Source organism: Cygnus olor, chromosome 20, assembly GCF_009769625.2.
Source record: "Cygnus olor isolate bCygOlo1 chromosome 20, bCygOlo1.pri.v2, whole genome shotgun sequence".
NCBI classification, from domain to species: Eukaryota; Metazoa; Chordata; class Aves; order Anseriformes; family Anatidae; genus Cygnus; species Cygnus olor.
Window position 1 is genome coordinate 5,977,977 of NC_049188.1, and position 13,710 is coordinate 5,991,686.

Consider the following 13,710-nt stretch of genomic DNA (forward strand, 5'->3'; position numbering starts at 1 on the left):
TGGTTACTTATCACATATGCCCTAAGTAGAAAGAAAAGGATGTTCAGATGAATGCATATTCTTCACAAAATGACAAAGATTTTATGTCAGAAAACTGGCCAGGGAGTATTTTGTTTCTCTCTTAGACTGACTTTCCCATGAGCATTCACTAGCCTGTGTCTGTGGATGAACAAGAAGCAAAGCAAACCCTGAGAGGAACTTCAGTGATCCTTTAATGACCATCAAAAAACAGGTTAAACTTGTCAATGATCAATCTCTTCATATTATTAGCACAAATGTTATTCATAAAATCCTGCACTAATTATGGGCTGAGATCTTATATTCTGAACCTCACTATTACGGAGATTGTTTCGTGTGAAATCTCCAATGGAAAAGGTTATTGTTCATAACCTAATTAACCTATCTTCTCTCAATGTTTTTTTTTTTTTTTTTTTTTTTTTCCAAAACCTGATGCCTTGCTAAAGGAGGATTATGAAAGGGGAAGCATTTCTTTCTCTCAGACCTCTACTTGTGCTGGGAAGGAGGACTGTTCTGGTACAGTGCCCAATGTAGAAACCTCAAAACTCATTTTGTGGTCTGTGATTCTCATATACTTAATGGAGCCTAATTTTGTTTATTCAGACTATGCTCCGTTTTTGTGAAAGCTATGGGAGATTCTCGAAAAAAATGTGGACAAATAAAGATCACGTTTTTGTCAGCCTTGAGTTCTTTTGAATATTCTTAAGCATAGTGAAAATACAGCAGTTGAAGCACTGGTTTCAAGTAACAGCATGATTATATGTTCACATTAGGGTCACTATTTTGACTATGCATCTTAGAAATTAAGCTTCTATAAGCTGCTTTTTAATGATAACTTGTTTACCTCCTTAAAGTAGTCTGTATCAAAATAATCTTTTATTTATGTTGTGTATTCCTTTTTATCTCTGCAAGGCGTAGTTGACTTGTTTTGATAATTGATGACATCAGAATAAATAGTGTTTCAGGACAAACGTTAAACTTGTTAGTGTGGTGCGGGTGCTGAGAAATGCCATTTTTGAGCTGTAGAGAAAAGAAACTAAACACCTACCTTGAGCTGAGACAACGCCTCTAACCAAGCAATTGGAAAGCACTGAACCTGCTTCTCTAACTTCCCTAGGTTGATTAGGGTGTTGAACGGGATCTGGCCTTCACCTTCAAACTGTGGTGCAAGAAGGCTCTGAATGCTCCCATAGCTTCTGCTGCAGGCTGGAGCAGCCCTGTGTCTCTGGGTCCATTGGGGACCTGCAGCTTTTCCAATTAGAGCCAAATTCACCAGGCACTGACTACATTAGCAGATGGAGGCAGGCAGAATAATTCATAGAATCACGGAATCATTAATGTTGGAAAAGCCCTCCAAAATCATCTGGCCCAACCATTCCCTTACTACCACTGTCACCCACCAAACCATGTCCCTAAGCACCACGTCCAACCTTTCCTTAACCACCCCCAGGGACGGTGACACCACCACCTCGCCGAGAAACCCGTCCCAATGCCTGACTGCTCTCTCTGAGAAGAAATGTCTCCTCATTTCCAACCTGAACCTCCCCTGGCGCAACCTGAGGCCATTCCCTCTGGTCCTATCACTGGTTATCTGTGAGAAGAGGCCGACCCCCAGCTCCCCACACCTTCCTTTCAGGGAGTTGTAGAGAGCAATAAGGTCTCCCCTGAGCCTTCTCTTCTCCAGACTAAACACCCCCAGTTCCCCCAGCTGCCCCTCACAGGACTCGTGTTCCAGAACCTTCACCAGCTCCGTAGCCCTTCTCTGGACATGCTCCCAGGCCTTGATGTCCTTCTCGTGGTGAGGTGCCCAAAGCTGAACACAGCACTCGAGGCACCCAGCAGCACCCCCAGACCCCTTCCCTGTGCAATTCATGCCAGCTGTTAACGTTTTATGTCCGCTCCTGGGTGCGATCAGCAGCAAGCTTTACCACACGAGCGGTCGGTCGAGGCAGAGAGGCCGGTGCCTTTTGTAGTGAGGGGAAGGAGGGAGCGGGCGGGGGCGGGGGGGAGCCCCTGGGGGGCCGCCCCGGGGAGGGCCCGGCCCCGCCGCACGGGGGCGCGCTGCCGCAGGGAGGCGCGGCCCCGCTGCCGCCGCCTCCTTTACCCTATCACAGCCGGCGGGCGGGCCGCCAGCCTCCCCCCAACCAATCGCGCCGCGCGGCCCAAAGGCGGCGGAGCCAATGGGGGCCGGTCGCGGGGCCGGGCCGGGCCGTGTGGGGCTGGCGGGGCGGCGGGCGGCGGGCGCAGCGCTCGGGGCCCGGCTCGGCCCGTCGCGGCTCGCCTCAGGGCCCGCAGCCGCCCCCCGGCCGTGCCCCCGGGATGCTCCGTGCGGCCGCCGCGCCTCGGGCCCCTCCGCTCGGCCCTCCCTGAGCCTCCCGGCTCCCGTTTAGCCCGGTGCCGTCCCGTCCGCTCCCGCCGAGCCGCAGCCAGCGGGATGGTGGTAGTCACAGGGCAGGGCAGAGCCAGCCGAGACCCGGATGAGGCCATGTCGAGCTCGGAGGCGGAGGATGAGTTCCAGGAGCCGGCCACCCCCACCGCAACCCAGGCAGGAGAAGCCCTGCCGCTGCTACCGCAGCAGGTAAGGGCGCCGGGGCTCCCTGCCCCCGGAGGGCCCGGGTCTGCGGCACCCACAGCCCAAAAGCTCTGGGATTTCCTCGTGTCCCTGCCTGCCCGGTGCCGTTCCCCTTATTTCCTAAATCCTTGAGGCCCCTCGCGGCTTAGTTTGGTACCCTGGCAGCGGTACGCCCAATTTCCATCAGTGTTTGAACTTGACAGATGCAGATAAGTCTTTATTCCGGTGCCGGAGCATCTTGTGGTGTGCTGTGAAGTTTTTGGGGCCTGCTGTATGCCTAAGGTAATGACAGAATCACTGAGTGCTCAGCATAAAGGAACCGGTGCCACAGCAGCTGAGGGCAAGTCCCAAGGCTGGCCTTGGGAGTTCTCTGCCCCCTGCCTTTTGTTTTTATGGAAAAGGGAGTGGAGGCTGTTTTGCGCTTGTTTCTTTCCCCAAAAGAACCAAAAGGAAACGTTAAAGCTCTTAATGAATACCTGGTATTAAAATTGGAGTGATTACTGCTGTTTCAGACTTCCATCCTCAATGACACCATTCACTGATTACACCCAGAAGCCATCCGAAGTATTCAAGGTGTTAACCCTTGAACCTCGCTGCTTTGTGGCAGCAGGCCTGGAAAGAGGCACTTGTCAGACCAAATGGTGTCACAGCGGCAGAGACTGCGCTGTGCCCTGTGGAAGTTCTCACCTGTTTGGCCTACGCATGTATGCAATGCTCTCTGGGCTCGTTTCTGACGATGTGATTGCTTTTTCAGTTTCCAGAAGTTGTCCCACTAAATGTAGGAGGCATGCATTTTACAACGCGACTGTCAACGCTGAGACGTTACGAGGATACAATGTTGGCGGCTATGTTCAGCGGAAGACACTATATTCCAACCGACGCCGAAGGCAGATACTTCATAGACAGAGATGGAGCTTACTTTGGGTATGTGCGGTGGTGACCTCAGCACCGTGCTTCTCAAGTGGTTACTTAAAGAAAAAAACTTTTAAGGAAAAATAAGTTTTAGGTTTATTTCTTCTAGCTAAATCATATTTGTGTAGTAGGCTTTAGGAAAACGCGACTGGCGTGCATCCCTGACTTTAAACACCTCAAAGAGAAAATGAATAGCAGCGTATCACAACTGAAAACAATTCATTTCATTCCTAAGGGCTTAAGTTTTACAGTGGAGAAAGAAAAAACAAGTAATATCTTGAATTTGTGCATTGCCTCCTCTGGAGCATCTACTTTCAACGTATCAAAATGTTCCTATGTTTTAAAAAAGAATTTATTTGACATTGCTTTTATATGAAGCTTTTTCGTACAACAGTACTTTTCAATTAATATTACAGTGTTTATGATAAAGAGGGAATGGAGGGGATGCATCTAAGTTACTTAAGCTATTGAAAGAACGATGTTTTCTGTGTTTAATAGGATATTTGTGGATAGTAATCCAAGTCAAGTTGTGCAGTCATGTGTTAAGAAGACACGTTGTCCAGAAATTGTCTAATTTAGATGCTTGACTGATTTAAACTAGTCTACTCTATTAAAATGGCAATGATTACAGGAATATTTCACTTCCTATAAAATTCCCGTTATATCAAGATCTTTTTTGTGCGCTATGTCTTTAAATGATACTTGCAGTTGTTTATAATTCTTATCATGTATCTGAACTTAGTTAAATTTATATTTTGCTTATCAGACTGTTGCCTCTAGGTATATTATACTGCTCATTTTGAATACAGTTAGCCACATCCGTAAGTGCTGGATTTCCCCTGAATGAGAATATGCAAAGGGGAAGTATTGTTTGGCTTTAACTAATGCATTTCTGAAAATATAAATGGACAGCTAACACAGTGTCTGTGCCTCTGATGGGTTTCAACTTTCCAAGAAGAAAGAGTCATCAAAGTATATGTGCTTTTTGGTAAGTGAATAACTTACCTTTGGAGCTCTTCAAAAATACATTCTACTAAAATGTGACTGAGAAAAAAAAAAAAAAACATGGCTTAGAGATCTTCTTTTTAAATTATTTTTTCCTGGCCATCCCATATTCCTTCACTTTCGGGATTTGTTTTGAAACTTTGTAGCATTTGTGTAGCTCTAGTTAAAATAACCCTGATCTTACTAATATTCTGCTTGAATTGTAAGATTTCCCGTGAGATTGCAGGAAATGATGTTTATCTTTGCTAGCAATGTTCATAGGTTAAGATCTTCACCCAAGGCACATTTTGCAATTTAACTTCTATTTCTTGTTTCTCCTTTGTAGACATTTTCTTAATCTCTTCATCAGAGAAGGGTTGAATTATTTTCAAAGTACATTTGGATTGTACCTTAATTTGAGGCAAAAAATAGATTAAGCCACAGCAGTTATTTGAAAATGATTTTTTCTTTACATTTGACAATTTAAAAGTTCCTGCTACTGTGCTGGAAAATCAATTCCTTTCCGATGTTACTGATCTGAATTCAAAATGTAGCAGGAACAGAAAGCCGCGTTAGCGCTTGCTGTGTTTGTTGACATTATAATGAAGATTACAGCAATGCTTGTTTTACTTGATATGGTCAATAATAGTTGGTTAATGCTTATAAAATGACTTCTCTGTTAAAAATATTTCAGCTTAAGTGTTGCAGAACCACCAGGAAATGTTCTCTTTTTTAATTGATTATTATTGTTGATTAAAAAAAAACATGTATGGCCCTGGTCCTGTGAAAAGTACACCTCCTTTGCAAATGCAGCATCCATTCAGCTAGAAGCTTGGTTCTGGGTGGGATAAAATGTCCATGCATTTGAAAATCAGAAAGATTATTTTGTCACAGACATAATTTTTGAAATACGGTGACTTCAGTATCTTTCCCATATTGGTATTTTTTATATTTTATATAAAATACATTGGTATTTTTTTGAATGTGTTTTGACATTAACAGTCGAAAGGTGGAATACTTGAATTGGAGGCTTGAAAATGGCAAATGCTTTTAAAAATGTATGTTGGAAATGTAATTCAGGTTTATTTCAGTTACTGAAGATTAAGGATTTCTATCTCAGTAAACAATGAATACGTTTCCTTTCCCACGCACAACAGTTTTGGAGGAAACTTGTTAATTAATAGTATTTTTTTCCCCTTTTGTTTTTAGAGACATACTTAACTTTCTGCGATCTGGTGACCTGCCACCAAGAGAACGAGTGAGGTCAGTTTACAAGGAAGCTCAGTATTATTCCATAGGACCATTGCTAGACTATCTGGAGGATGTCCAGCCTCTGAAAGGAGAAAAAGTTAGACAAGCTTTCCTGGGCCTAATGCCATATTACAAAGGTAAATAAACAAAGTAGTATTGACTGTTTTCTTCTAGCGTGATTCGAGTAGTATATGTGGTGTTCTCAGGCCTGCTTTCAGCCTTCAAACTAATTCCATTATATTTTAAAAGTTTTTATGTACCTTTCATGCTATTTAGATCCTTGAAGTTTCCACGTCAGATTTGTTCCTGCTGCATCTGAGGATGTGGAGTTATGCTGTCTTAAAAGGGAGCAAGATCTAGGTCATAACATGCGAGGCTTATTATTGAATGAGAAGGCTTCTGTGCCTCTGCATCTGTTCTGTTAGGCCCTGCAATTGAATAATTTTGGGCATCTTGTAAGGACACCGAATTCACATGATAACTGAGACTGATTTAATTAATATAAAATGTATCTAGCGGCATGCAGCTTACACTTGCTAATACTCTATTAAGAATAACACGTGAAACACTGTAGTAATGTTTTGCAGGGAAAAAATGTATTGGTTTTCTTTTACTGTGCGTTTCATTGTTGTTTACAACTTTTTACTGTTTTTTAGATCATTTGGAACGGATAATTGAAATAGCAAAGCTTAGAGCTATGCAAAGAAAAGCAAGGTTTGCAAAACTGAAAGTCTGTGTCTTCAAAGAAGAGATGCCCATCACTCCCTACGAATGCCCCCATTTCAATTCTTTACGTTTTGAAAGAAGTGAAAGCGAGACGAAGCTGTTTGAACATCACTGCGAAGTAGATGTATCTTTTGGACCTTGGGAGGCTGTAGCTGATGTTTATGATCTTCTGCACTGTATTGTGACGGACCTGTCTGACAGAGGGATAACTGTGGATCATCAGTGTATTGGTGTGTGTGATAAACACCTGATAAATCACTATTACTGCAAGCGTCCTATCTATGAATTCAAGATCACTTGGTGGTGAGTTATTTTGCCCAGAGCAGTGCAGGGGATGAAGGGACTTCTGGATGACGATTGCTTTTAATATTTTTGCAACGTGTCTCTGGAAATGCATTGCTGCTAACATATATTGGAATCAGTCTGCTGAAATGTTGGCTAATGCTTAGCTGTTCAGCAAAGAGGAACCTGTTGCAGAGGTTGAAAAACCTCTGAAATGTTTAAAAACCAGCCTGAAACAAGACTGTTGGCTCAGGTACCTTAATGAGGCACAAAACAAAGTCACCTCATGGAAATTATGGAGAGGAGTGTCTAACATTCGAAAAAAATGTGCCACCTACCAGGTGGCTTTAGTATCTTAGTCTGCAAAACGGATATAACAGATCTCACCCGCGTTGTTATAAAGCCTGGGGTGCTAGTAATGCTGATATAATGTGGTTGAATTTTACCCACTTAGAAATGTTTTAGTCACTACTTAAACTTGCCACTTTATAAAATTGAGTAACATCCAGCACAGAGATTCTGGAAATGTAATTTTGATGTAATAGACAATTAAAAAAAAAAAAAGAGTATTCCCTATATATTATTACTTGTGAAGATGAAGCTATATTCCTTTTTTTTTTTTTTAATTATGAATCTGCATTGTGAATTATAATACTATATTTCAGTTGTTTCCATTGTTATAAAAAGGAACAGCAGATTTGGAATATATTCCTTAATGCTTTTAGGAATAATTACTGTTCATGGAAGACTTGTGCCTGTTTTTAGCCTTAGAAATTCTAAATGTTTACAGTATCTACAAAAAGAAGCTCTGTAGAATCAGGTCATTTGCAAAGGCTTTTGGTAAATGAGAAAACTCCGTATGTATGTTCCTATTAGCAGAAGTAGGAGGAATATTTAATGTATATTATTTTATTACTGACTCTTTTTACATTCTGTGATATTAAACTTTGTTCTAGAGTTAGTCAAATGACAAGTACTAACCTTTGCCTCACCTTTGGACAATTAAGTCTCATTTTCAACATTCTTGTTGACCCTTCTTGGTGTAATATCAGGACATTTTTTTTTTTTTCAGCCTTCGTATTCAAATGTACTGGTTGATATGTGGAGAAATAGCTGGGAAGTAAATTTCTTTCCATATTGGAGGAGGCAACCATTGCAGAATCATACTCTTTTCAAAAGGTAGTTGTTGCAGTTCTGTCTATGAATAGCCATCTCCTGAAGTTCAATTACTTCATGGCCAAAAACTGAAATACAGATCTAAACATCTGAAGGTGCAGAAAACTCAAGTATTTTTCAGAAAGATCCCACCTGATGTGACCTCAAAACAAGCTTGAGGATGGAGGGAAAGTCAATGTTTGTGTATTACATTCCGTTGGCTTAGTTAATACAAGAGTCTTGTTTAATTAAACTTCTGACCAAAATGCTTTTAAGAAAATGTTAATTATAATAAGCAAAATTTTCAGTTACCCGAGATAATTTTTAGAATAATTATTAAAACTTTACCATAAAATTATCTTATAAAAATATTTTGAAGAGGCTAATTGTTTGCATCAATTAGCCTTCACACTTTTATGTATTTAACTTAGGGATTTTTATTAAATTGTCTCTCTGAGGTAGGGACACATAGCTCTAATGATCCCATTTCAAAGGTTTACTTAGAGTCGTTGTCAAGTACTGAGCTTCAGGTCCAGAGCTTAAATTTGGAAAGGGAGTGGGGTGGAGGCAGGAAGGGGAGGAAGGCAAATGTCACGTCTGTGTATTTGTATCTTATTTTAAGGTGGATTAAATTGTTTTCTTAAATATTGGCCTTTCTGTTACAAGTCACTGTACTTGTATTTGACAACCTAAAATCACACGTCAAACAGACTAATAAAATTTCCCCAAACTGAGAGGAAGCTTGCATGATTTCTTTGCTACTCTGCTGGCTTCTTTTTTTTTTTTTTTTTCTCAGGGAGTCTTAAATTGCAAACCACAATTTCCAATAAAATGACATAAAACCTTAAAGCTGAGGCTTACAGAGTTTTGGCTGTTTATATACCTCAGAGTTTCCAGCATCAGTTTATTCAGAGAACCCTGATGAGAATCCCAGTTTTACTGGGATTTTACTGATATTTTTTGCCACTTCCCATGTAAGTATTTACATGGGACATAATTCTGGTTTGAATTTCAGCACTACTTGTAGAAGTGGAACACAGTCTGACTTAACAGTAGGATTTTTTTCGGGGGCAGAGGGCTAAGAATTGTTCTGTTATCATAGAGAAGCTATGATAATAAAATCCCTGTTTAAATTGTTTGCTATTTTTAATATGCACACACTGATATATTTTTTTTTCCTGCTAATTGTTGAAAGAAGTGTGGAAGTAAGGAAGACTACCTAACCAAAACGATAAAAATCTTGGTCTGTATCAGGTGCATCTTAATTGAAACTTTCATCCTTCGTGTCCTCCAGAAGACAGAAAACATTGTGCAATATTGAAAGAAAGCATGGATTTGAGCCAACATGCTTTCACTTAGCACATACATTCTGCGTGTTGTGATTTGTACAAATTAACAATATTGTTAGTGACTACACTCGTTCTAAGCAGTCTTTGTTTACAATGGTTTAGATTATATTGCCTAATACATATTCGTTTTTTGACAGAAACAGAAGAGTTGTGCAGGCAGATGTCAGGGGAGTATAATCTAATAACTGGTTTATATAATGTTATTGACTTATCTTTTCTTGGCATATAACGTAATTTTTGAAATTCTGCGTTTGCAACTAAAATGTGAGTAGCTGATCTATGTTAAGATGATTGGTTTTGTATATCATGAATGCTATACAATTATCTAATTAAACTAAATGCCTATGTAATACTGCTTATTTATTTATTTACTTCAAGAATTTCTTTATGTCTGGCTAGGCCAGAGGTTTGCTAGAACATACCTATTTCCCTGTGCTTAAATGTTTTTTTTTTCCCCTTACTTAAATGTTAGTGTCACTTTAATACCTATATTGCTACTTTTACCTGCACGCAACCCTCCAAATACCTTGTGGTTGCAAACTGACACCATGTCCTTGGACAAATTGGCTGTGCAGGTTTCATGTCATTGAAATAATGTTGCAATGAACATCACTTTTGCAGATATTAAAAGAACAATGCACGTCAGTTCATTTAGCTCATTCAGCGTGAAGGAAAGATATTCTTCCTTAGATATTCTTCCTTCTGTGTTCTGAGACAGGATACATGCCATTTTTGGTTCCAAAATGATGTACAGGAGCATGGGTGTTTAGAATCAACTTTTTTTTTCCCCTCCTAAATAAGGAATCTCAAATATTTTCAAAGCACAAATTAAATATCTGCATTGCAGTGGTTTCCCTGCTTTTTATGGCTGCCAGGTGATAATGGCAAGACTGTTTAGGGGTACTTATTTAAAAAGTAGAACTGTTAGATGTTTTTGAAGTTGCTGTGTGTATAAACACACGCTCATATACACATTGCTTAGTGTTTTTTTAACATGGAGGAAAGAGAGATCTTACTATCAGCACTTATGTTAAGTGTCCTAGCCAATTTCACAGTACAGTAGATACTCCTGCACCAGTTTTACATTTGTAAAATGGGAAGGATGCCTACTTGTCATTGTAAAACACTCATGAAAAGATGTTTGTGTGGTGTTCTGTGGTCAATGTTTATATAATCATCCACTTAATGGCTGTTGATTTCAAGAGTTGAAAATTTATGTAGTTTCTACTTGCTCTATTTAGTCAGCTGAAAGACTTGTTGCTGAACTTCTGTCCTCCTTGGAGGGAAGTGAAAGTGCTAGGAACTTTGTCTGGGAAGCCTTGGAGCTATTTACAGATTTTCTCTTGTTTCCTGGTGCATGTTTTCTTCTGAAACTGCTGGATATTTTTAAAGCTGATTTTTAACCCAATCCTGTAAGCAAGGATCAGTTTCTGCATGGATGAGGGTTTTTTTTTTTTTTTTTTTCGGGGGGGTTGTTTTGGGGCTTTTCAAGTTCCCATTATCTGAACTGCAAAAGTAGTAAGACTTGACGGAGCCTTATGATGGATTTTTAAATTGTAGAAGTTTGCCTGGGAGACACCAAGATGTGGTGTACACAACACATGTATTTGTTAATGTGCATATTTTGGGGATTTTGTTGGGTTTGTTCAGTTCTGTAACACTCTTTCCTGAAACTAGCCTGGAAATTAAGGAATAAGTTCAACATCAGGTGTCTGGTAAGCCTACTTACGTCTTAGATATCCCCTGCACTCATTTTGTGAAATCCCTAATCCCAGAGGTGTTCAATATATGAAAAAGTAAAGGCTATCACAGTTAGAGGAGAATCAAGGATCCTCCCTGATTCTCAGCATGAGTCCTTTAGGAATAACTACATGCTGATTCAGTTGCAGCCTCCGTTCTTCTGCTCTGCTTTGGTGAGTCTGGCTTCAGCAGCGAAGCCAAGTCGTCACAGGGTTGGACCTGGCTGGCCTAAGTCCTTGAAGGCAAACGCCAAAGACTTCTGTCATGTGAGAAATACATAAGATTGTGAGATTTGCATAAGCACAAAATCTGACCTTTACTGAGGTGGTTGTTAACATTCCAGCAAACTTTGAAGGGTTTTGATATTTTAAACTGTTCTGATAGCTTTGTTAAACGGTAATCTGTTTTGAGCCATATCGTTCCAATGTATATATTGTGTAAGGTAGAGATGCTTGGCCAGTTCTTCTATTTATGGTTCTCAGCATATCTGCATTTTCCTCGTGGAATCTGAAGCTGAGTGAGATTGTATTCAGGCCTGGGGCAGTGATCAGCTGCTTGTTTCAAGCGTATCATGTGCATTGAGCACGTGCTGCTTGTCGCACAAATGAAAGCGGGAAGGAATCAGTTCTGCAGTGTTATTTCCCCAGGGACAAACCTCACCAGCTCTGTAGGAGTAAGTCAGTCGGGTCCTGCTCTGCACTTTCCCACATCTCCATTTTTGGGATGAACTCTAAGAGGCATGAGGAGATGAGGTGTAGCCTGAAGATTCACAATGAGATAAGGACTCTGACTGGATTCCCCCTTGGCCCCTTCCCCTTTCTGTAACTGTTAAGACGTACAATGCCGTGTGTAGAAAATCTACTACTTCTCTCTGCTGCAGCCTGGGATTTTTTTTCTAGGTGAATACCCAGTCTGTTCTAACCTTTAGGATTTTTTTTTTAGTATTACAATATTGTGACTGATAGTTGCTAAAGAATCAGTGAAAACCTTGTTACTGACAAACATACGTGAATAAGTAAATTAAAAATCTTATTTGCTGAATAATCCCTTTAATTTCAATCTGCTTTAATTTTACTGAAGACTTAAAAAAAAAAAAAAAAAAACACCTCTTACCTCTTTTAATGGCTGACATCTCTTTCAGAGTAATATGTATTCAAGCTAAGTACCTTTATTTTGGGGTTTGAGGCCCTTATTTATTGATTGCTATGAGCATGAGCTAAAGCTCTGATCCATCTTTTCTGTTTGCTTTTTTCTCTCAAAAATAAATAAATAAATAAATATATATATGAAGGTTGTGATTTTCTAACTTCATTTAACTTGTGTGAACCCTGGCAGCCTTCCTGCCCAACTTTATTCTCACTGCTCATTCTTGTTCATAGATGACCTGGGACAAGTGACATGATGGACAGAATGATGGAAATGCCAACAGGGAAAGTCTCAGAGCTGATTGTTTGCATTGCGCAGAATGTATATATGTGTATATATATGTATATACTTAATTTTATTTTAGCTCTTGCGCTGTGTGAGGCAGAGGAGCACATTCATCACCATTTATGTGGGGTCAGTCAGAGGCTCCAGTCCCTCCAGAAACCCAGCCAACCGTGACCATGTTCTTCCAGCTTTTGTGTGTAAGCTCATTGTATTGAGGTATCTCAAGTTAAGTGTGGGGGAAAAATCAGTGCCTGTGGATATGAACTGGGAACTATAGCAGTGACCAGTGAGGTGGCTGCTGGGTCACACCACTGGAATTTCAGCATTGTTTAGAGGTCTGAGGACCTTTGAGCCACACCTTATGCACCCTATCTTTCTTTTGTGCATGGCAAAGCAGTGATCTAGTTTGGGACACAACTGCCTAGAGATAAGAGAATACTTAGGAGCAAGGAATGTAGAAAGACAGTCTCGTCATTTATCATGAATCTCGGACGTGATGTTCCTTTTTTCACTTTCTTCATTTTTATAACTACTTTGCTCCACACCTTGTGTAGACCATGCTGGCTTGACATAATGATTGGTATTGCTGAACCTTGGAGTTACACTGACCTCTGGTTATTTGTAGGTAAACAGTTGTAAATGTTTTCAGGTTGTTGACACATGGCAGAGAGGAAGCAGGACAGTTTGGAACGTAGGCCATAGAATCATAATTTAATTTAAAAACCAAAATCCCTCCAGTTTTTTCTTTCTGCAAATAAGCTAGTTTTCAGGGGGTAATCATTGTTATTCTGTTCTGTATGTACTCCTTTTACTGGAAACTCTCCAAGAAAGCTTTCCAGAACTGCAGTTCTTACTCATTTTACTTATACAACCTTCGTAAAGTTTACCTATACTTTCACTGTGAGTTTTATAAATGGATTTTGTTTTGCTGAATTGTATGTCTCTAAGCATTGTAACCCTTTATGCCTTTGAAAATCCAGCCTAGATGCCAACGATTAGAGTTCGGAATTATCTCCAAATGTGTTTTATTTTATGTAAGTAGGGGTGTGAAGTTTAATAATGTGGGTACTGTAGTATTTTATTTTTTACTACACTTGGCTTTCGGTTCAGGTAATATATTTTAAATAAAAACCAGACTAGAGAAAGAAGACAAATGTTAGTGTTGTGCAATAAAAGTGAATTATACTGAAAATTTTTGGAATCTGGCTAACCTGGTCTGCAGCTACTGCACTCCCCCTTTTTGCATTCTGTGATTTAAGTTTGCCTTGCATGACTGCAAGTGATAATTAA

The 13,710-nt window shown here is 40.2% G+C and overlaps 1 protein-coding gene across 1 annotated transcript; it reads left to right on the top strand.

Annotated features, from left to right (window-relative positions):
- The first annotated feature begins 2,248 nt into the window (after window positions 1–2,248).
- On the top strand, window positions 2,249–9,599 carry KCTD7 (potassium channel tetramerization domain containing 7). Its single transcript, XM_040532290.1, has 5 exons — window positions 2,249–2,596; window positions 3,345–3,514; window positions 5,696–5,874; window positions 6,394–6,766; window positions 7,818–9,599. Exons 1-5 carry the CDS (start codon window positions 2,453–2,455, stop codon window positions 7,867–7,869), a joined length of 918 nt encoding a protein of 305 aa, XP_040388224.1. The 5' UTR covers window positions 2,249–2,452; the 3' UTR covers window positions 7,870–9,599.
- Window positions 9,600–13,710: the final 4,111 nt, after the last annotated feature.

Coding starts and splice junctions, on each gene's coding strand:
- KCTD7 (XM_040532290.1), top strand. CDS start 2,453: ATGGTGGTAGTCACAGGGCAGGGCAGAGCCAGCCGAGACCCGGATGAG. Junction 2,597..3,344: donor TGCCGCTGCTACCGCAGCAG/GTAAGGGCGCCG, acceptor TTGCTTTTTCAG/TTTCCAGAAGTTGTCCCACT. Junction 3,515..5,695: donor AGAGATGGAGCTTACTTTGG/GTATGTGCGGTG, acceptor TTTTGTTTTTAG/AGACATACTTAACTTTCTGC.